This window comes from Cynocephalus volans, chromosome 4 (assembly GCF_027409185.1).
Source record: "Cynocephalus volans isolate mCynVol1 chromosome 4, mCynVol1.pri, whole genome shotgun sequence".
Lineage (NCBI taxonomy): Eukaryota > Metazoa > Chordata > Mammalia > Dermoptera > Cynocephalidae > Cynocephalus > Cynocephalus volans.
In genome coordinates, this window is record NC_084463.1 from 112,137,596 (window position 1) to 112,160,685 (window position 23,090).

The 23,090-nt window shown below is 34.0% G+C and overlaps 1 protein-coding gene across 1 annotated transcript in view; it reads left to right on the forward strand.

Moving 5' to 3' along the window:
- USP47 (ubiquitin specific peptidase 47) overlaps positions 1 to 23,090 on the forward strand; it is a 114,848-nt gene that overhangs the window by 24,132 nt on the left and 67,626 nt on the right. The window contains exons 2-5 of the mRNA XM_063095906.1: positions 10,693 to 10,752; positions 15,208 to 15,411; positions 19,437 to 19,550; positions 21,235 to 21,373. Coding sequence (XP_062951976.1) covers positions 10,693 to 10,752; positions 15,208 to 15,411; positions 19,437 to 19,550; positions 21,235 to 21,373 — 517 coding nt within the window. The remainder of the gene's footprint in view (positions 1 to 10,692; positions 10,753 to 15,207; positions 15,412 to 19,436; positions 19,551 to 21,234; positions 21,374 to 23,090) is intronic.

The window sequence follows — 23,090 nt, forward strand, 5'->3', positions numbered from 1 at the left end:
ATAGCCTCTGGTAACCATTATTCTACTATGTACTTCTATGAGATCAACTTTTTTATGTGAGCTATTTATTCTTTTCTGAGAAGCTTCTGTTTGTCTTTTGGCCATTTTTCTATTGAGTTGTCTTTCTATTATTGATTTTTGAAATTTATTATTATTCTAGGATATCAGTCCTCTGTTAGTTATATTTGTTATAAATATCCCTTCTAATGTGTTGCTTATCTTTTCACCCTTTCAATTTTTTAAGATCAGTAAAGAAGTCCTTAATTATAATTGACTTTAATCATTCTTTTTCTTTTCATTTTTTTTGCTTTTTATATGCTTAAAATTTTTCTTATCCCAAGATTTTAAAGATATTATTCCATATTACCTTTTAAAGGATTTATAATTTTGCTTTCATATTTAGCTCTTTAATTTACCTGGAATTGAATTTTTTAAATGTATAGTGTAAGATTTACATCAAATTTTGTAGGTTTTTTCTCTCTCTATGTATGCCTACTTTCTGGGACCATTTACTGAAAAGTTTATTCTTTCTTCAATCAAGTTTCCATGTATGTCTGTTTCTGTTGTTGAGATAACTTGCTGCACCAGTACCACCCTATTCTAATTTCTACAGCTTTTTATTAATTCTCGATACATGGTAAAACAAGTCTCCCAACCTTATTTTTGATCAGGAGTTGCTTGTCTATTCTTGTAGCTTTGAACATTTATATAGATCCCTTAACCTAGACACACAAACTCTGTTGGAATTTTGACTGGAATTGCATTGAATCTATAGATCTGTTTGGGAGAATTGATTTCTGTACAATGTAGAGTTTTCCAGTTTATGAACATGATACATCTTTTATTATCTTACCATTTATTCAGGTCTTTGTTAATTTCTTATAAAGAAATTTTATAATTTTTCCATTAAAATCTTGCAAATTTTTGCCTAGATCTATTCCTGAGTACTTTTTATTCTTAGATGCTACTGTAAATAGCAGAATAGAAAACTGTTCTATATGATATCAATTCTTTGAAATTTGAGACTAGCCCAATATAAGATTAGTTTTCAATGTTCCATGTGTGCTTAAAAAGAATATATATTTTGCATTTGATAAGTACGGCCTTTTTATATATCCATTAGGATAGTCTTGTTAATTGTGATGTCTGTTTCTTCTGTTTCTTTATTGACGTTTTTTTTTGTCTGTTAGATCTGTCAACATTAACAGAAATATGTATTAAAATATCATGCTTAGATGGTGGATTTATCCTATACTATACTATCAGTTTTTGCTTTGTATATGTTGAACCTATCTTGTTTGACATATTGAGGTTTAAAATTGTTATATCTTTCTGGAAATTTGGCTATTGTCATTGTTATACCATCTTTCTAGTTTTTGCCTTATATTTTTATTTTGTCCAAAGTAGCTACAACTTTTTTTAAGTTGGTTTTTACATTCTCTTCTCACCCTTTAACTTTCAGCATTTTTGTATTATGTTAACCTCTACTAAACAGCATCTCTCTATATTTAAAAAATATAGCTTTATAGTCTTTGTCTTTTAACTGGATCAAATATATATTTTTACTTTAATTACTGATATTGTGTGTTTTCTTCCTACCAACTTGTTTTAACCCTTTTTTCCCCCTCATATTTTTTATGTTCATTTTCTGTGACTACTATAACAAATTACCACAAATTTAGGGTCTTGAAAAAAAAAATTTATTCTCTCACAGTTTTGAAGGCCAGAAGTTTGAAATCAGTATCACTGGGCTGAAATCAGTGTGTCAGCAGGGCTGTACTCCTTCCAGAGGTTCTAGAGGAGAGTCTGTTTCTTTTGTCTGTCAGCTTCTAGTGGTTGCTGGCATTCCTTGGCTTGTGGCTACATCACTCCAGTCTTCTAGGCCAGCATCTTCAAATCACTCTCTGCTGTCTTCTTTTCACTTTCTTGGGGGCAAAGGGGTGTGAAATCTTCCTCTGCCTCTCTCTTGTAAGGATATTTGTGATGGCATTTAGTTCTGTCACATCCAGGATAATCTTCCATCAAGATCCTTAACTTAATCACATCTGCAGTCTTTTTCATAGAAGATAACATTTGTAAGCTCTTGGGATTAGGACCTGATATCTTTTGGGGCCATGATTCAGCCTACTCCATTATTATTTCTTTTCTTTCTTTCTTGGCCTCTTTAGGTTCGATTTTTTTTTTTTTTTTTAATTTCTCCATTAGTTTGGAAGTTATATACTATTTCTATTCTTTTAGTGTAAGTGTATTTGTAACTTAATATGCACACTTACCAGAGTCTAAAATTAATTATCTTTAGTTTCCTCCCGAATAATGTAAGGATGTTAGAATGCTGTAACTCCACTAACACCCTTACTTATACGTTTTAGTGGTTATATACTTTAATTCTGTCTTTTCTTTTTTAAACACAGAAGATATGGTTGTTTCGATTTACCTATGCATTTACCACTTTCTTTGCTGTCCACTTTTTTTTATAGTGGTAAAATGTATATAACATAAAATTTATCATTTTAACCATTTTTACCTGTACAGTTCAATGGCATTAAATATATTCACATTGTTGTGCAATCATCACACCATCCTTCTCCAGAACTTTTTTCATCTTCCCAAACTGAAACTGTACCCATTAAGTGATATCTCGCCATTTTCACTGCTCCTTCCAGCCTTGGCAGCCACCATTCTACTTTCTGTCTCTATGAATTTGACTACTGTAGATACGTCATATAAATAGTATCATATAGTATTTGTCCTTTTGTGTCTGGTTTCTTTCACTTAGAAAACGTCTTCAAGGTTCATGTTGTAGTATGTACCAGGATTTCACTCCTTTGTAAGACTGAATGATATTCCATTGTATATTTATGCCACATTTTGTTTATCAGTTCATCGTGATAGACGTTTCGGTTGTTTCCACATTTTGGCTATTGTGAATAGTGCTGCTGTGTACATTGTTGTACAAATATATTTTTGAGTCCCTGCTTTCTGTTCCTTTGGGTATATACCTAGAAATGGAATTGCTGGATCTTATGGTAATTCTGTTTAGTTTTTTGAGTAACAGCTGTACTGTCATCCACAGTGGCTGCACCATTTTACATTCCCATCATAAATGCACAAGGGTTCCAGTTTCTCCTTATTCTCACCAACACTTGTTATTCCCTCCCAACCTCTCTTCTTTCCTTTCTTCCTTCCTTCCTTCCCTTAATAGCAGTCCTAATGGGTAGGATTTGTATTTCCCTAATTGTTGGTAATGTTGAGCATCTTTTTATGTGCTTGTTGGCCATTTGTATATATTCTTTGGAGAAATTCCTATTCAAGTCTTTTTTACCCATTTTTAAATCATGGTGTTTGGTATCTTTTGTTGTTGAGCTGTAAGAATTTCTTATATATTCATGATATTAATCTTTACAGTTTGCAGATATTTTCTCCCATTCTGTGGGTTGCCTTTTCATTGATAGTGCCTTTGATACACAAAATCTTTAATTTGTTGAAGTCCAGTTTAACTATTTTTTCTTTTGTTGCCTATGTTTTGCTATCATCACCAAATCCAATGTCATGAAGCTTTTCCCCTGTGTTTTCTCTTAAATAATTTTTGGATCTATGCATTTATTTTCCTATCTCATTCTTTTGTTAAAGAGAAAATAAAAACTCTGTGACCAAAGATTAAACACCTAGTGGCAGTTTTACTGCCAAGCTGGGAACTAGGTCCAGTACAGAGGGGTGGTGGTGAGAGGATAAGACTTAAGGCTCAGGAAGTTAGGTTGTTAAAGCTGAAACCCATGAACAATCTCTGTTTCATAGTAGGTAAACAAAGTCTCTCTTTGCCTCTGGTTAGCTGGCAATATATGAGCTAATTGTTTGGACGTTGTATATGAACTGAGTGGAGGTTTTTCCAAAGTTGTCTTCGTCATTGACGTGATTATGGGGCCATATGATTGTGGTGCTACAGTAGTTGTTTTGTAGAAATCAAGTATGCTTCACTGCCATCAGGCTAGGTCTACTGATGACAAAAATCTCTGTTTTTGACTTCCTGATAGATGTTTATAGCATTCTGGGATAACAGTTATTTTCTCCCAGAACATTGAAAGTGTCATATTCCTGTCTTCTGGCTTTAGCTGTTGAGAAATCAGCTGTCAGTCTAATTGTTTCTTTTAAGATTACCTGCTTTTTCTTTCTGACTGCATGTAAACTCTTCTTTTTTTGTTTACTTTGAGATTTGTTGAGCTTCTTGAATCTATGGATTGGTGTCTTTTGTTGGTTCTTGAAAGTTCTTAGCCATTATTTATTTAAATATTTCCTCTGTCCATTCTCTCCTCTCCGGGATGTGTATAAGATCATCTTACATTATCTTTCATGTCTCTTAATGCTCTAATGTTTTACTTCTCTGTGTCACTAAAAATTTAGAATATTTCTTTAGTTCTGTCAAAGAGTTTATTAATTCTTTTCAAATGTTTTAAATATGCTGTTAAACTTTGTGTTTTTTATTTCTATTATATTCTTTTTTAGGAATTCTGTACTTTTAATAGTAGGCTGATGCCTACTCATAAACTTCTTTTAATTTCTTGAAGTATACTAAACGTATTTATTTTATAATGTGACTGATATTTCCATTATTGAAGTATTTATTTTTATTATCAGCTGTATTTTATTCTTAGCTGACTTTGACTCGTGGTGCCATGTTTCCTTATGTACTCACTGATTTTTTTTTTTTTTTAATTTTGAGCTGTTCATTTTTCTTATAATCATGAAAATAATTGTTATGGAAATTATTTGCACTTTGAGGTACAGGTGGATTCTTCCATAAAGAATTTGTGATTGTTTTTGCCAGGTGCCTAGGAACACTACTATTCTAGAACCATTTTCAATGCAATTCTTGCCTTAGAGTTTTTCATAGCATCAGATGGTGTGAATTGGGGCTGTAAATCAGCATGAGAGCCAGCATGTGGCTGCACATGCTCAGGAGTACCCTTTCCCCCTCACCCAACTGCCAGGTTTTAAACAGGCAGTCCTCTCTCAGTCTTTAAGAAAGACTGGTGGAAGAGTAGTAGAATAAACAGACATTATTTTTTAAATTAAACTTTTTATCTGAGGTAATTGTAGATTCACCTGCACTTGTGAGAAAAAGTTTTCCCTAATGGTAACATCTTATAGAACTATAATATAATACCACAACCAAGATATTGCCAATTATGCAGTCAAGATGTAGAACGTTTTCTTCCCCACAAGAATCCCTCATATTACCCTTTTATAAGCACACTCATTTCCCTCCCACCGCCTAGTCCCTCTTTAATTCCTGGCAACCACTAATCTGTTCTCCATTTCTAAACTTAGTCATTTCAAGAATGTAATATAAATGGCATTACATAGTATGCAACCTTTTGGGATTGGTTTTGTAAACTTAGTGTAATTCTCTGCGGAGGTATGGATGTACCACAATTTGTTTAACCATTTAGCTGTTGAAGGACATCTGGGTTGTTTGTAGCTTTTGGCTATTGTGAATAAAGCTTCTGTAAACATCCAGATATAGTTTTAGTGTGAAAATAATTCTTCATTTCTCTGTGTTAATGTTGAAAAGTGCAGATTATAGATTGTATGGTAGTTGCATATTTAGTTTTTTAATGAATTACCAAACTGTTTTCCAAAGTAGCTGTACCATTTCACAAGAAAGTATGAGAGATCCAGTCTCTCCGCATCCTTTCCAGCATTTGATGTTATCATTGTTTTTTATTTTAGCCATTCTGATAGCTGTGTTAATATCTCATTGTGGTTTTAATTTGCACTTCCCTAATGATTAGTGATGCTGTACATCTTTTCATGTGCTTATATGCCATCTTTTTATGTTCTTTATTGAAATGTCTCTTCATGATTTTTGTCTATGTTATAATTGGATTTTTTTTTTTTATTGTTAGGTTTTCAGAGTTCTTTATATATTCTAGAACTACTTGTTTGTTGATTATGTGGTTTGAAATATTTTTCTTCCAGTCTTTAACTTTTCTTTTAATCCTTGGCAGAATCTTGGCAGAGTAGACCTTTTTAATTTTGATGAAGTCTATTTATCAGTTTTTCCTTATATGGATCATGATTTTGGTGTCAAGTCTGAGAACTCCGCCTAGTCTCAGCTCTGAGAAGATTTTCTCTTGTGTTTTTTCCTAAAGGTTTTATAGTTTTATGTTTTTCATTTATGTTCAAGATCCACATTCAGTTAATTTTTGTATAACATGAGGGTCTTAGGTTGTGGATTATATTTTCGCCTCTGGATGTCTAATTGCTCCAGCATCATTTGTTGAAAAGACTATTTTTCCTCCACTGAATTGCTTTTGTACCTAGTCAAAAATCAATTGGGCATGTTTGTATGGGTCTCTATTGTGACATGTGTCTATCTCTCTGCCAGTACCACACAGTCTTGGTTACTGTCGCTATATAGTGACTCTTGAAATCAGGTAGACTGAACCCTCGCATTATTCTTTTTCAAAATCCTTTTAGCTATGCTAGTTCCTTTGCCTTTCCATATAAATTTTAGGATAATCTTGTCTATATCTTCAAAAAATCTTGCTGGGACTTGCATTAAACCTTGCTTTGGTTTGAATGTTTGTCTCCTCCAAAATTCATGTTGAATTTAGTTGTCATTGTAAAAGTATTGAGAGGTGGGACCTTTAAGAAGTATTTAGGTCATAAGAACTCTGCCCTCATGAATGGGCTAACACAGTTGTTGCAGGAATGGGTTTGTTATGGCAGGAGTGGGTTCACCCCCTCTTGCTCTTTCTTTTGTTGACTTCTTTTTGCCCTTCTGCCATGTAATGCCTTTTGCCACATTATGATGCAGCAAGAAGATCCTTACCAGATGCTGTCGTCTTGATATTTGATCATTTGTCTTCTGTTTAGAGAACTTCCTTTAGCTGTTCCTTTAGGGTAGTTCCACTGGAGACAAGTTCTTTTAGTTTTTCTTCAGCTGAGAATGTCCTGAATTCTGCTTGATTATTAAAGTTATTCCTGGGTGATTCTTGAAGGAAATTTTTGCTGGTTATTGTGTTCTGGGTTGACAGTTATTTTCTGTAAGCACCTAAAAAATATTTTGCCACTTCCTTCTGGCCTCCATGGCTTCTGGTAAGAAAGTTGCCTCACTATCCTGTTTATTTCTTTTTCTGTTTTTCTCTGTTTCAATTTTTATGGTTTCTACTACTATGTCTTCATGTTCATTAATCATTTCTTCAGTGCTGCCTAATCTGTTAATCTCACTTGTATAATGGGAGCCCCAAATCTGAGAGGGCACTCTCAGAGTGTTTGCCTATTCCAAAAAATTCACCCACTGTTACCATAGGTAAAGACATCAGTTTATTAGACTTACAGGAGTTGCTGACAGTGGCCAGCCAGCTGGATATCCACACCACCATGGGGTACATTACAACAGTTATATAGTGAACAGATCAAAGTAGAGGTGTAAATCATTTGCATGCTTATGCGTAGACCCTCATCCAGCTCACTAACTCAGAGTGCGTGGGAGATCTAGCTGAGTAGATAAGTTTATCTACTTGCTACTCTCCAGGAGCCAGAGCACTTTATTTAACACCAGCGTGCTAATTCTTCTACCTAGGGTCCCTGCTTCCTCCACTCTTCCCTTTTTCTTAAAGAGGACGTGCCTTTCCTTGGATAATTACCTTGGCCAGGGATAGTTTGGGGGGTGGAGGGATCTCTGGTATGCAGGGAGTGGGGAATAGATCTATGTCCAGCATTTACCCTACACCATGCATTGTATATTTCATCTCAGATATTGTCCTTTTCATCTCTAGAAATTTGAGTTGGATCTTTTTTATATCTTCCATGTCATTCCTCAACATACACTCTTTACCTTCTTGAAATATGGAATAGAGTTATAAATGCTTTATGTGCTTGTCTACTAATTCTATCATCTGTATTATTTCTGCTTCGGTTTGCACTGATTGATTTTTCTCCTCATTATGGGTTGAAGAAGCAGGAGCTTCTTTGCATGCTTGTTTATTTTTAATTGGATGCCAGACATTGTGAATTTTACCTTGATGAGTGCTGGGTATTTTTTATTGTCATAAATATTCTTGAGCTTTATTCTTAGATGCAGTTAATTTATTTGTAAACAGTTTGATCCTCTGATGTTTGCTTTTAAGCTTTATAAGGTTGGACCAGAGTAGTATTTAGATTAGGCCTAATTTGGTCCTACTGTAGAGACAATACCCTTCTGAGTAATCTTATCTGATGCCCAGTGTATTACAAGATTTTTTTTTTTTACTCTAGCTGGTGGGAACCTAGGTGAACTCTAGGGATTCTTTCCTGCGGCTCTTTACCTTGCCTCAGGTAGTTTCCTCACACACGTGTGCTGATGAATACTTAGCTAAATACTCAAGTGAGACCACTCTGCAGATCTTTGCAGCTTCCTATTTTCATAGCTTGCTTCTCTCCCATATACTGCCCTGTAATTGTAGCTGAAAGGCCCTGCCCCTTGAACTTTCAACTTAATCTTTTCATCTCAGGGACATTAATGGACTCTACCTGGGTTCTCCCTCCCTGCGGAACAGCCTGGAAGGTGGCTAACCTGGTTTGTTTCTGTTTTGACAGGGATTATTGTTCTGCATTGCCTGTTGTTCAGTGTTTAAAAATCATTGTTTCATATATTTCATCTAGTTTTTTTAGCTGCGTAAGGTGTGGAGGGTAAATCTAGTCTGCTATTTCTTAATGGTCCAGAGTGGAAGTTTTTTGGAAATAGACAATAAACGAGTAAAATATAAACAAACATATAAGGTGGCTATGAGTACTGTGGAGAAACCTGAAGCAAGGAAGGGAGACAAAAGGTACCGAGAATATTTTAATTTTAAATAAGATAGTGAGAGAAGGATCTGATTGAGAAATGGGCTATGCAGATTGCCTTTGCTGGTATAACAGTCTATCCCCAAATCTAGTGGCTTTTGCTCACAGATGTGCAGTTTGGGCAAGGGTTGGATGTGACAGCTTGTTTCTCTTCTACTAGGCATCAGCTGGGAGGCAGCTGAAAGGCTGGCGGCTAGAAGCATCTGAAGGCTTCCTAATTCACATTTATGGCAATTGAGGCTGATTGTCAGCTGGGATCTCATTTTGGCTATGGCTGGAACATCTGTCTACACATGGCCTTTCCATTTGGCTGCTAAAGCATAGTGGCTGGGTTCTAAGTGAAAGCATTTAAGAGAGTGTCAGAAGGAAGTTGTATTGCCTTTTCTAAGCCAGCTATGGAAGTCAAGTTGTATATCACAGGGAGTCACTAAGGCTGACCATATTAAAGGGAACTGGAATTAGACTCCTGCTTTTGCTGGGAGGCATGTCAAATAATTTGTAGACATTTTTTAAAGCCACCACAATGATATTTGAACAAAGGAGATAAGGATATCCAGAGGAAAAGCATTCCAGGTACACTGTACAGAAATGTCAAGACCCTAAGGATGGTGGATGCCTAATAGTTTAGATTTGTTTATAGTTAGGTTCTCACTGTACAGTGTCACCTCCTTGAGGACAAGGGCTTTGTTCATTGCTAAGCACCAAGAACAGTTTTGGCAGATAGTTGTAGTTCAGTACTTTTTTGTAGAAGAGAAGGTCAACCTTTTGGCACCATGTATTAAAAATCCTAAAAATGAGTATATAACCTCTCATCTAGTAATTGTTCCTTGGGAAATTATCTAAAGGAAAGTATTGTACAACCAAGCAATGCTGTAGTGAAAATTTTAGGCTGCTTAATTATCCATTAGTAGCAGATTAGTTAAATAAATTGTGGTTAGTCTGTATAATGCAATTTTTAAACTAAATGTTTTGGCACAGAAAATGGATAAGAATTGAGGGACAAGAAGCAGAATTCAAATAATGGTGTATAGAATGATCCTATTTGGTTAAAAGTTAATCTCTATATAATAACTATGTGTAGAGAATGGAGAGATTCTGGTAGGATGTATATCAAATTGTTTAACAATTGCTATAGGTGTTATTTTAGAGTTGCTTTTCAAAACACTATGTACCTGTGATTGTAATAGAAATTGTAAAAACAAAAGCACCTTTTAAAACAATATGTTGGTCGCTTTATTGACTAAGCAAGGGAGGAAGACAAAATATGTTCAGAAAAAGTGTAGAATGATGTAACACCAGGATTTTCCAAGAGATTATCTAGATTATAGGTTACTTTTATTTCCTTTTATACATATTTCTTAATTGTTAAAAATGTTTACCTTATAATAAAATATTTATATGAAAAGAAAATAGTTGTAGAGGGTAAAGTTAACCAGCTGTATTTTAAGAATAGCTATCATGGGAAAAATCCAAATTTATTACCTAGTAAAATCAGGGATCTTTTGGTTTCTTTTAGTGCAAGGGACTGCAGAGTTTCTTTAGGGAATTCAAAATATTATGTGACTTAGAACATTTGATTTACATATAATTCTTAAGCTACCTTTTACTTTTTGTTAAAATGTGGCTCTTTTCCTTGTTAATCTTATTTATTGATGTACCATATGGTTTCAGTAACCTTACAAGAGTAAGTGAGGCCTAAGGTAAAAGTTACAAAAATAACTTATGAATAAAATCCTAGATGGTATACTAAAACTTTATATTTTATTGTAAAAATGTGTTCAGGTTAATTGTTTTCATTTCACTGTCTTCCCCCTATATTTTATAGAAATAATTTGTAATTCATTTTGTTCTTATATACCATAGGATGTGTTTTGGAGATGCAGACAAAATATCTTTGATGAAATGAAGAAGAAATTTTTACAGGTATACTGCTGATGTAATTGCTTTAGTGTGATGATCAGCAGAGCAAGTAACAGCATGTTAGTATTTTTATTTAATAACAAGGCATGTTTTAAACTTTACGCTTGTTTGGCTATTTTATGTCTACCCAATTTTAATAATAAGAAAGTCACTTTAAATGAATTTATGTCTGGTAGTCTCTTGTTTTTAACAAGTGAGTGAGGGGAAAAAACTGATATAAAAACCATAGAACCTTTTGTTTTGACTTTTGGGTATGGTAGTTGCCTATTTTTAGCAGATATATTTATTTTCTGAAATATTAATAGTGCTGGAATTAAATCATTCAATAATTTACAAAGTCAAAACCCAGAAATATTATTTGAAGAGTCAAAACTATTACCTTCTGACAGCCTGCGTGCACTAGAAACCTAAACTTCCCTGTGACGTAGCATTCCATTCTAACCCTTACTTAATACTTCATTTTCCTTGGGTCCCATTAACTCTAAGTTTGTTTGTTTGTTTCCCCCGCTCTCCCCACTAAAGTTCCTCCTTTAAAAATCTCTTCTATTCTCCCAAGTGTGGCAAGAGACCATTTAGAGAAAGATCATATAAATAACATCAGAGTTGGCTGGAGGTTTGGAGCGGCATGGAGGGAGGAGCTCAGAAATAAAATAACCTCTTTTTTAAAAATGTAAGTTAGTACTTCTATCAGTAGCTCAGAAATTGACACTTATGAAAGTAAAAATGCACAGTCTGAATGAGGCTGATAAATTTTAACACTTCTAGTCAGCAAAAATATTCATACCATCAATTTTCTTTTTAATCTGTGGCAGTAGATTAATCATGAACTGTGGGTATCCAGAAGGATAATGCTGTAAAGCCTAATTTCTTAGCTTATAGCAGCTCCTGTACCAAGAAGAAGAGAAAATGGACTTGGTGTGTGTGTGTAAATTTGCAACCATAATATTATTCTTTGTAGTAACATTGAAAGGAAGAAATTCTTGAGAGAAATGGGTTGACTATTGAATTTAGAAGTAAAGAGGTCCCTTCATAATGCTTTAATTCTCAAATTTTTTTCTCTCAGAAAAATCTAAATCTTGATAATTTTGAATTTTTTTTTTGATATTAACTTATTTTCTGTGTGCTAATGCCATTCTGAATATATACCATCAATTATATACCTTAGTTTGTATTTTTAAATAAGAAATACCTGGAAAGTATTTTTTTTGAAACAACTATTAGAAATGTCAAGAAGAGGAGACAAGATGACTTAAGAGGCAATCATGTCTTCAGCAGGCTCTGAGATTTCTTAGGCAGAAGAATTACCTATGTCAACCACTTCTAGACATTCCCAGAAGCAAGTCTGTTTTTGGAGGAAAACTTATGTTTTCTGTGTTTTTAATGCAGTATGTTTTAACTTTTGTAACTAAGCCTATATTTTTATTCTTTTTTACTTTTTTTTTTAAGTATTTTTTTTTCAGACTTTGGTAGAAATCTAGCTTGTTTCTATGATGAGTGTAGACATAGATGAACACTGTCTTAGCATATACAGTGTTGAGACCTGTTGACTTTGCCCTTATTCTCACACATATAGTATTCGTATGAGTACTCTGTAAAAGCAGTAGTTTTAATTTTTTGACCTTAGCTAGATATTCTGTACAGAAAATTTTGTGTCCTTCTAATAGCTCATCTAAGATATATTAAATATTTTCCTAAATGGAATATGCTTTAGGTTTTTTGAAAACTTTGCACTGTTTTTCTTAGCTTGAATTCATCATAGATCTAATTTGACTAAAAAATTTTGCTCCCTCCCCTAAATCGCGATGTATCTATCCTCAGATGCTTTTGCTAAATGTTGGATGTAGTATTTAAATGGACACCTTCCCCCAACTACCACCACCACCATCATCACATCCTTCCCAACTAGAACATACATGTGTTTAAATGTATTTAGGTGTGTTTTTGTTATCTATTGCTATGTAACAGCCTATGCTAAAATTTAGTGATGTAATAGAGCAATTAGTTTATTTGCTCACAATTTTGTGGTTTGGGATTTGGGCAAGGGCTCAGCTATTTAGTTTTGCTCCATGTGGCACCACCTAGGGTCATTACTTGGCTCCATTCAGCTGGTGGCTGGCTTTGGATGGAATGTCCAAGAGGCTTTTTTCATATATCAGGCACCTCAGTCCCTCCAGTAAGTGGCCACTTTCTCTCTCTGTGGATTGCTAGGGCTTCCTCACAGCATGTTGATTCCAAGTAACTGGATTTCTTACATGGTGGCTGGTTTATAAGAGGGAAGGTTTCAAGAGATGCAAAAGCAGGAGCTGCTGGTTTTTTAAGGCCCTGACTTAACTTACACAGTATCACTTCTGTTGCATTCTTTTGGTCCTAGATGGTCCTGTGGCCAGCTCAGATTTATGGGAAGAGGAAAAAGAAAAAGATGAAAAAAGGTAGCAAAGAATGTTTAGCCATCTTTAATCTACCAGTATAAGTAGGATCAATCTGGGTTAGAGCCCCAAAGAAATTACAAAAATAGCCTCACTATTTCCTCTATTCTAACGAATACCTTTTTACTTTTAAATGTTTTAGAAATCTACATGTTTAATTTATATTGTAGAGGGTTTTTTTTTTTCCCTCTTAAAAAGATTTTGTAAAGTTGTTGGTACACCTTATTGATGATATCTTAAAATAGAAAAAAATTGTTTTCTTATCAGTTCCCAAATTGGAGGGGAAAAAGAGAAGAGGAATTTCACATTGGTGTGATTAGTGTTGGCAGTAGTAATTGCAAAATTTAGATGAAATCCATGATTGGTAGCCACATATTAGATTAAATTATAGGTGAAATAAAGAACGGGCCAGAAAGTTGGGTTATTATTGTTGGTGATTAAATATTTTGATTTGTCTGAAATGTAGTGCTTGCCAATCTATTTTAAATATTATACTGTTATAGCAACTTATTTCTATTCTAAACTACTTGCATTAACCTTAATTTAAAGGTGTCTTGCAAACCCATAATTGTGTATCGCAGAAACAAATTGTATTACTTCACCAAGCAGACAGACAAAAAACCTTGTGGCTCTCCTGTCTTTGGTACTAGTTGATGAAAATAATTGTTTTTATTTAAAAATGGATAATATAAAAGCAACAAAAGTTTGGGATTAATATTGTTATAAAAAAAGTTGGAAACAAATTCTTGTATATAGCACCAGTTGGTACAAAATCATATTTTTTAAGAGCCTATGATGGGGATGGTGAGAGGTCCCCCAGTTTAATGACTGCTGCACCTGCCTTTCAGGGAGAACAAGAGATTTATATCATCAGATTTGTATATTAGAAATACTATTCTGGATTGAAGGGATGTAAGATTTGAAGAAGTTAAACTTCTCAGGAAACTTTTGCCATAATTTTGGTGTGAGATATTCTGATTGCTGCAGGCAGGAATAAAGAGAAGAAGATAGTTGAAGAGATATCCAGAAGAAAGAATTAATAGGATTTGGTGATTGTGTGAAGTGAAAAAGAGGGAAGAGATGAGAGATGAGGAAGATGATCAATTCAGCTCAACTCAGCTCTCTGGTTTCAGCAGCTAGGTTGATGATGGTGCCATTCATTGAGTTGGCCATTGTAGGAGGAGAAGGAGGGAAAGAAATTCCTTCCACTAAAGCATCTGTTACAGTCTGTTATAGCTGTGGAAAGTGGAAAAGAAAAACAGTGTGCTTCAACAGCTTGAGAGAAGGCATAGTTTTGAGAAAGTCTCCTTTTAAAACCTTTTTTCTTGGTAAGTACTACATTTTGCACTAGATGAAAGAAAAGGAAGGAGAATTTGTGACCCTGATTCCTTTCTAGACTGGTAATTGAAAATTTTTTTCCTTGTTTTTCTGTCTGCCTGGTCCTGGCTGATCTGTTTGAATAAGTTTGTCATTTCCCAACACAGTAAATGGGGCTTTTTGGACATTTGGGCTATGGATACAGCAGTATGAAGATTGGGAGTCCTGGTTACCTGTGTCCCTTAGTTATAGATTTTGTAATCTTTGGACAATTCTCATTGCATTTCTGCACAATTCCCTTTCTGTTTCTTCAGAAGACCCCAAAATGTTTGATTTGACTGTGCTAGCATGGTAATGACACATTTTTAAGGATCAGATTTTCTAATTTTTAACTTAAAATTGCTTAGATATACTATCTTCATGGCTTGTTGACCATTGATTTACAACCTTAAAAGGTTTAGGCAGACATCCACAAGAATGACTATTGATTCTGAAATATGCTTGTTTTTCCAAAACAATCATATATGGTGCTTATATGTTTGATGTATTCATTAGAGTGTGTTTCAGACATAATAAAACAATAATACTAGCACAGAGAAAATATTTTTTGGGTTCTTTTACATTTAATCATAAAATTTTATAGCTAATTGTAGTTGTTTTGTTTTCCTTTAAAGATAAATAATATTTAAATAATATATATAATTTTAAATTTCAGATAGAAAATGCTGCTGAAGAACCTAGAGTCTTATGTATAATACAAGATACTACTAATTCAAAGACAGTGAATGAACGGATCACTTTGAATTTACCAGCATCTACGCCAGTCAGAAAGTTCTTTGAAGATGTGGCTAACAAAGTAGGCTACATAAATGGAACCTTTGATTTGGTGTGGGGAAATGGAATCAATACTGCTGATATGGTAAAATCCTAGACTTAAAGCATCTTCTCTTAAGCTACTAATAATGTTATTATAGCCATTGTTATTGTTGTTGTTGTTACTAATGATTGTATTAAGTCCTGAAACTCTTTTTAGTATCATAAGCACAAGTATAATGACTACAGTAAGAGCCTGTATGTAACTCGATAATTGGATCCCTCTTCTTCCCTTTGCCTCCATCCTGGATTCAGCATTTGCTTGTCCTAAAGTTTGCATAATGTCGTTTCATCGGGTTTTTCATTAATGAAAGGTGACTATCATAATATTGTGTCAACTAAAGAAAATTTTTAATATTTACATGGAATGATGTTCATTTTATATTTTTTAATGAAAATAAGGATACGAAATCGTATATATTTTATGATCTGATTTTTGGAAAAGAAGAAAAAAATGTATGAGGGTACTTCAAAACGTTTGTATATGTAAAGAAAGAGAAAGGAGTAGAAGGATGTACACCTCAATGTTAGCAAAGATTATCTGTAGGTGACTTTTATTTTTATTTTTGTATCTATGTTTATTTCTGGGTAACTTTTTTCTTTTTATATATTTATTTTTCTGTGTATAAATATGTATGGCTTTTGACTTTAACTCAAGCTTAAAAACATTTTTTAATAGCTGTAATGTTCTCAGATCTCTTTGAGAGAATGCTTATTTCGTCTTCTGTGCTATTAACTATTTCTTTAATTATTTATCCTTTATTTATTGTATTTAGTTTATCTCTTTCATGATGTAATATTTTCTCAACTATTTGGTGATTCTTGCTTTCTACTATCTTTATATGTGAGAATGTTTGTTAACTTCTCTGTGGATGCTGATTAAACTTCCCATATTCAATTTGTGGTTGTTGTGGGGAAGGGGTAGGACATGCTGCTGGGTGTGGCATGTTTATAATTTGTCTTGGGATCAGCTAGTTTCTGATTCTTTCGGGTTGAGGGATGATCAGTACCTAGCTGTATAGTGCTGCTCTGCTTCTCTGGCAGGAAATAGGAACTGCTGTCTGCTGCTTAGCCTAAGGAGGAAAAGAGGGTAGGCCAAACTGATCAGAATGCCTTCTCCCCTTTGTTCACTTTAATGGTTCCATGGCTTCTACTTCTTGACCTTAGTGCGGAGTTCCCTGCCACTTCTATCTCCACAGTAGTCTTCTCCTGTAGGTGCTTTGGGCTATGATTTCCTCTAGTTTTGTTTTCCTGTTGATCTCATCCCATGTGCTTTCTGTTTTTTAATTTCTCAGTATTTCTAGTCTGCTAAGGGCATTCTTTGTTTTCCTGCATTGTTGTAATCTTTCTTTAAAAGATAGACACTTTGATAGACACTTTCCCCAGGCCTCTTTTAAAGGGAACTAATCCCATTCATGAGGACTTCGTCCTCAAGACCTAATCACCTCCTTAAGGCCCCAACTCTTGATAGGTTTCAACATATGCATTTGGGTGAGGGACACATTCAGATCATAGCAGAGGCATTTATCAATTTTGCATGAGAGAGTGGCGAAGAAGACTGTTGAGTTGGATTCTCATCTGCACTATTAGAATAGTATTCTAAAGTCTTTTTTATGTCTCATCTCTCAGTCTAAATTCACCCTCCATACTGCTGTTAGAATTATTTTCTGTCATCTTGAATCATAGCATTCATGTCACTTTCTAGTTCAGAAACCTTCAATTACTGCTCACTGATTAAAAATCAGATTCTCTAGGCTAGCATTCAAGACACACTAAAATTGATTCTTTAAATCTTTGGATCTTAGCTCCCAGATACTGGATTTATTTTCTTAACACAAATTTCCATATTTTTCCATCTCCATGTTGTGTTTATATTACCTCTTTTTGTTCTATGCCATTGCTGCTCTAAGTTTTCCAGGAAAATGCTTCTAATGCAAATGAAATTGAATGTGTGTCCCTGTGATATTTGGGGGACATAGTTTAATTGGCTGCACGGAAGAATCTAAGATGATTGATGTTGCCTTATTTACCTCTTATTCTATAACATATTTGTGTTTTTAAAAAATATAGAACTAATGTTTTAAATTAGTCATCTTTTTTCCTCTGCACTTGACCAATAAAATTGGTAGTCCAACAAGACATAGAAAGATAAATAATATTTAATCTGAAACTTTGAGCAATCTCTGGCACATCAGCATGTAGCTTCTAGTGTTGCCTCTTTTTCAGTTTAAAGGATAGTTCTATACTGTTGTATGTGTCTTCCCAGGTCCTATTTATCATTTTTCTTTAAGAAGCCTTACTTGATGTTTTCTCATGCCATAAAAGTAATTTCCTCCTTTTTGACTTCCTATGCACTGTTTGTTCTACTATGCCACTTATCATAGTCTTCTTTTATTATTGTTGGTTATTCATTTGTGTCTTTCTATTTGGTAGGATGTAAGTATTTCGATAGGAAACCTCATAGCATTAATTTTGTGTCCTCCGTAGATGCTTGCTTGCTTGCTTTCACCTGCTTACTGCACAGTACTGCATGGATGCTCCTCTGAAACCAAGCGCATTTAGCTACCACCTCATACACACAAACACCTACCACCACATACACACAAGCCCATTTATTGAGGTGGAACCCCCATGTATTCCAGCTATATCATCTGATCTTTTATGTCCGTCCAGAGAATTTAAGGGACCCAGCGATACCTCCCCTCCTTCCATATGGCTTCTTTTAGCTTCAGGTTTTTTATGTTCTGTTTTTCTCATGGATTTCTAGATGTGAGCCAAAGTTAAGAGAGTGATTATATAAGTTTGCTATTTTATTTACTTAATACTTATTTTGCAGTTTCTATTCTCCTAGTATTGTTCTAAGCTCTATCCAGATACTACCTTATTTAATCCTTATAACTGTTTCTATTCTCCTAGTATTGTTCTAAGCTCTATCCAGATACTACCTTATTTAATCCTTATAACTACCCTGAGAGGCAGGTGCTACTCCTGCCTCATATTATAGGTGAGGAAACTGAATCATGGGGAAGTGAAGTAACTTACCATAAGTCACACAGATAAGAATAGCAGAAGCTCTGACAGTTAATTTTTTGTCCTTTAATACTTGTACTTTTATACAACGTTAATTTTCTAAGAAATAAAGGCACTTCCATAAAAAAGAAGTCTTAAGATATCACCCATGTGTCTGAAACATTAAAAACATTTCTTAATGTAACAAAACAGTTTTAAAACCAGAAGAAGAGGAAGTTCATCCCTTCTCCCTCACTTTTCTCAGCAGTGGTCAGGAGTGTGGTGAATAGGGTTTAGGGCATATAGGGTTCCATCTTTCATTCACCAACTGGAATGAGTTAGAATGACGGCTAGAGTTGAAATTGCTCTGCCACATAAAAGAGTTGGTAAAGACTGAATTTTAGATGTTTAATTTTTAAAGGAGTGATCACTTCTGTCCCCCCTATGGGATCCTTTGGATCCTGGCAGTAAACTTGAAAGGGGTGTCAGTTACTAGGACAGGCTTTTCATTAAGGGTTTCTTTCTGAACGTTATATTACATTAGTTACATTTTATTATATTACATAATTATTTTGGTTGGGTTGCATAGTTTGTTGCTTATCTAGGAATTCTAATTATATTCATATATCAAAACATGATTTTACAGTTTTTAGTTACATAGAATTACCTTTAGTTCATTTTCATGAAAATCCACTAAATATTATATTGAGTATATTTTAGAGAACATGGAAATGCAGATGTTCATAGATTCTTTGTGTGTGTGTGTGTAGCACTTAACATTACCTCTTAACCTTTACCTTTTCTCTCTCCAATTTTTTTAGATGTTGGGGAATGTGAGCCTCTGGGGTACCCATCAGTGTATGCACTGTCATTGGGCTTAGCCATCCCAGATCATGAGTAGATGACTTAATTCCAAGCCTAGATGAGCAGAATCTTCGCAGAATTATTACTGAAAAAATACTGTTTAAATGTAGATATGTGTTCATTTACATATTACTTGTTTGATTTTATTTTTACAATTAATGTTTCTCATAATATGAAGTATGTGTTTTATGACCATAGGCTCCACTGGATCATACCAGTGACAAGGCTCTTCTTGATGCTAGTTTTGAGCCAGGAAAGAAGAACTTTCTGCATTTGACAGATAAAGATGGTGAACAGCCTCAAATATTGCTGGTAAGCTATTTAGAAAGACTTATGTTCATAATTTTTGTGCTCTGTCACCTACTATGAGAGAATGTAGTTTTCCAAAGGAGGAGGAGAGATATGTTTTGTAATTCGTGTAATAAGTTATTATTTTTCCATTTTATGTTGGTTTTTTATAAGTATATTTGATAACATGGTTACACTGGACATCCATAGCACCATTGTTTGTATATGCAATCTGTTGCCACATTGGTTTAACATGGGCTGCCATCTTCAAAAGTGCTGGCATACCAGGGATAGAGGTGAGTCTAGGATAAGTTAAAACACCAAAAGAGCTCCTTTGTTTCAATGGCCTTTCCTTTGGTTAAGCATTCGCTTGGTTGCTGTAAGTCTTTGGCAGTTTTTGTCAGTTTTTTTGTATTTTGAGGGAGGACATTTCCATTCCCATGCCCCTCCCCCATCCCACCACCTGTTTTGGAATGACTAGTGTATAAGTTAAATGCTTTATTTTTATTCTTTTAGTGTTTACCCCAATTCAAATTTCAGTAGAATTTTCTGTCTTAAGAGAGCCTTAGAGATTATCTTATTTAGTAGTTCCCAGTTTGAGGACCATTTCCCTGGAGATTTCTGACTTTTGAAAGGGTGGGCATTTATAAGTTAAAAAACTGTACTTTCAGAATACTTTCTGTCTTCAAATTAGAAGTTATGGAAAGTAAATTTTGTCTGATGGTTACAAATATGGGATGAAAATACATTGTCAGGGATGTGGGTTAAAAAAAATTAAGAAGACCTGTTCTGAGTTACCTCACTTTTCTATAGACTGAGGAAACTAAGGCTCAGAGGGTTTATGGACTTTTTAAGAACCCTTCTCTTCGGTGAAACTTTGCTCAGAAAAAGTTGTTCTATTCGATGCTTTTCATTTAGAAGTTTATTATAAATACAGATGCTTCTCTGTACAGTAGAAAGTAATTTAAAACAGAGTATCGATACTGAAGCAATACCGGAATATGCTCTCTGACCTTATTTAATCTCATCATTTATTTTTTTGACATCATGAGAAGATTTTGATTAGTCAGAGTGACATTGAAGTAAAAATTACTTGTTTAGGGAACTCTGGATTCACAATTCAGGGATTCATGTTTTAAAATGCATAGTAATTCTTCAGCTCTGTCTTAATTGCTTGTGCTATTTTTATGTCCCTTAATGCTTTTCAACATTTTCCTCATTAATAAGAAATTTCCTGTTCGAGACAGTAGGAAACCGTCCATCTCATCCAACAATTATTGAATATCCCTACTCATTGTGCAGGCTTAATCTGCCAGGCCTAACTGGCAAGAATGATGTAAAAATGAATGATAGCCTCTTTCATTGAGGAGTTCATAATGATACTTTTAACTTATTAGTATTAAAAAATCTCCTTTTCTCATGTAAACAGAATATTTGAAAGAGAATTAGAGAAAATTTAGAAAGTAAGCACTTTGGAAGTGGGGCATGAGCACCTCTCCAAAGTGTTTTATATCAGGCGTCTTTCAAACCTTCCTGTAGGAAATGGTGAGAGTATACACTCCTTTGTGTACTCTCTTTGTATGCCTTGGTGGTGATAGTAGTAGTAATGCTACGTCTTTTTTATATTGCCTCAGCAATTAATGTGTCTTCTTTCAATTGTTTCAGCAACATTTGCTCTTCAGTAAATATTGATTATGTTGCATTTTAGGAGGATTCCAGTGCCGTGGATGACAGTGTTCACGACAGGTTTATAGGTCCACTTCCAAGAGAAGGTTCTGTGGGCTCTACCAGTGATTATGTGAGCCAAACCTATTCCTATTCATCTATTTTGAATAAATCAGAAACTGGTAAGATTTATTGTTAATATTTTGTTTTATTTTTATAAAATCAAAGGGCATTATACCCAGTGTAATCCTAGAGATTTTGAGCCTAATCCTCTAATTTTATGGATAAGAAAACTGAGACCCAGAGCAAGATTGCTAGCTAACAGTAGCAAAGTTAGAACAAGAATATGGTTTCCTTTTTCTGTCAGCCCATTGCTGATTTTACTGTATTGTTACTTCTACTATTTAGTGATGTAAAAAATATTGAATATTGCATTTTGAAGTAAGGTTTTCTTTTTATTAATTTTCTATTTTGACTATAACCTTAAATTTTTTAAGTTGACATCCTCAAAGGAAAGTCTGAGTTATCTCCTTTTGAATTAGAATAGGCTATGGGGAATATATACTTTTATTTTAAAGCAGATTGCCATGGTTATTTTATTGATTCTATTGTGTTACCTTTTAATTTAATCTAGTCATATGTTTGAAATAAATCATGCTATTCAAAAAACTTTTTAACTTTTTTTCTGAACATGATTAAGCCTAGATTTTTGAATTTTTTCAATTTACTGAGCTAGTGAAATAGGTTTATTTATGCAAAGGTCTGTTTATTTTTACAAGGATATTTCAAAAAGTTCATGGAAAGATTGTATTATCTTTTAATTCTGTTATTCCCTGAACTTTTTGAAGTACCCTTATATATAAGATTGGTTAATTGTCTAATGAATGTAATCTAGATATTTTTACATTTCATTTTATCTTACAACAAACCTTTGTAGTAGAGTATTTTTCATTTTGAAAGAAGTGGAAACTGGGGTTCAGAGAAGCTACATATGGCTTTAGAACCTTTGCTCTCAGAACTTCAAAACAGAGACAATTTTAAATATTACAAATACCTAGAATAGAAAGAAAACCTATGGAGTTACATTGCAGATTTTGTTTTAATGTGATCTGTAATTTTGCTTATCTTTCCTCTATATGTATATGTTTAAGAAAATGAGGAAATGTTATGAGCAGATTTTTTAATCTATATTTTCCACTTAATACCATATGAGGAGCATTTTTCAATGTTATTAAATAGTATTTTAATATAGGGTTTTAAGTGGCTAATGGGGAAGACATAAGTAAATAGGTAATTAAAGAACAGTGAGATAAAGGCTATCATGTGGATTAAGGACTCAGTGCTATGAGAGTAACTCAGATGGGGAGTGGTAAAGAATTGAAGCAGTTTATAATTATGTAACAATGTAGAGTAAAATATATAAGCACATACAAACAGTGTTCTTAAAATCAAGATGAAAGGAATAAGAGATAAAGCTTGAACCTTAGTACAAGTGAAAGGCAAATAGCTACTTGATCTCTTGGAATCATAAATGCAGATGGTATGGATCTGTATCACTCTTAGTGTAGTATGCTTGTCTGTAGAATTTCATTCTTGGTGGGCTTCTTAAAAATAGAGAAGTCACTCTATTTGGAGTCTCAGCTTTTGTGAGTTTACATATAATGAATTTATCATATGTTATTAATTCTTGAGAGAAATTGGTTTATAGAGCTTGATGACGGGTATAACTGGTTTGGTACTGTCTGTCGGATATGTATGGTATGTTTATACTTTTCTATTTTAATCCACAGTTTTTAGGTTTGAGGAGAAAAGTTTATTTCTATGCCAATAAAACATTTTATTAAATGCCGTGTAATATCCATGTGTATCTTTGGACATATCCTGACTTTCTAAGAAACA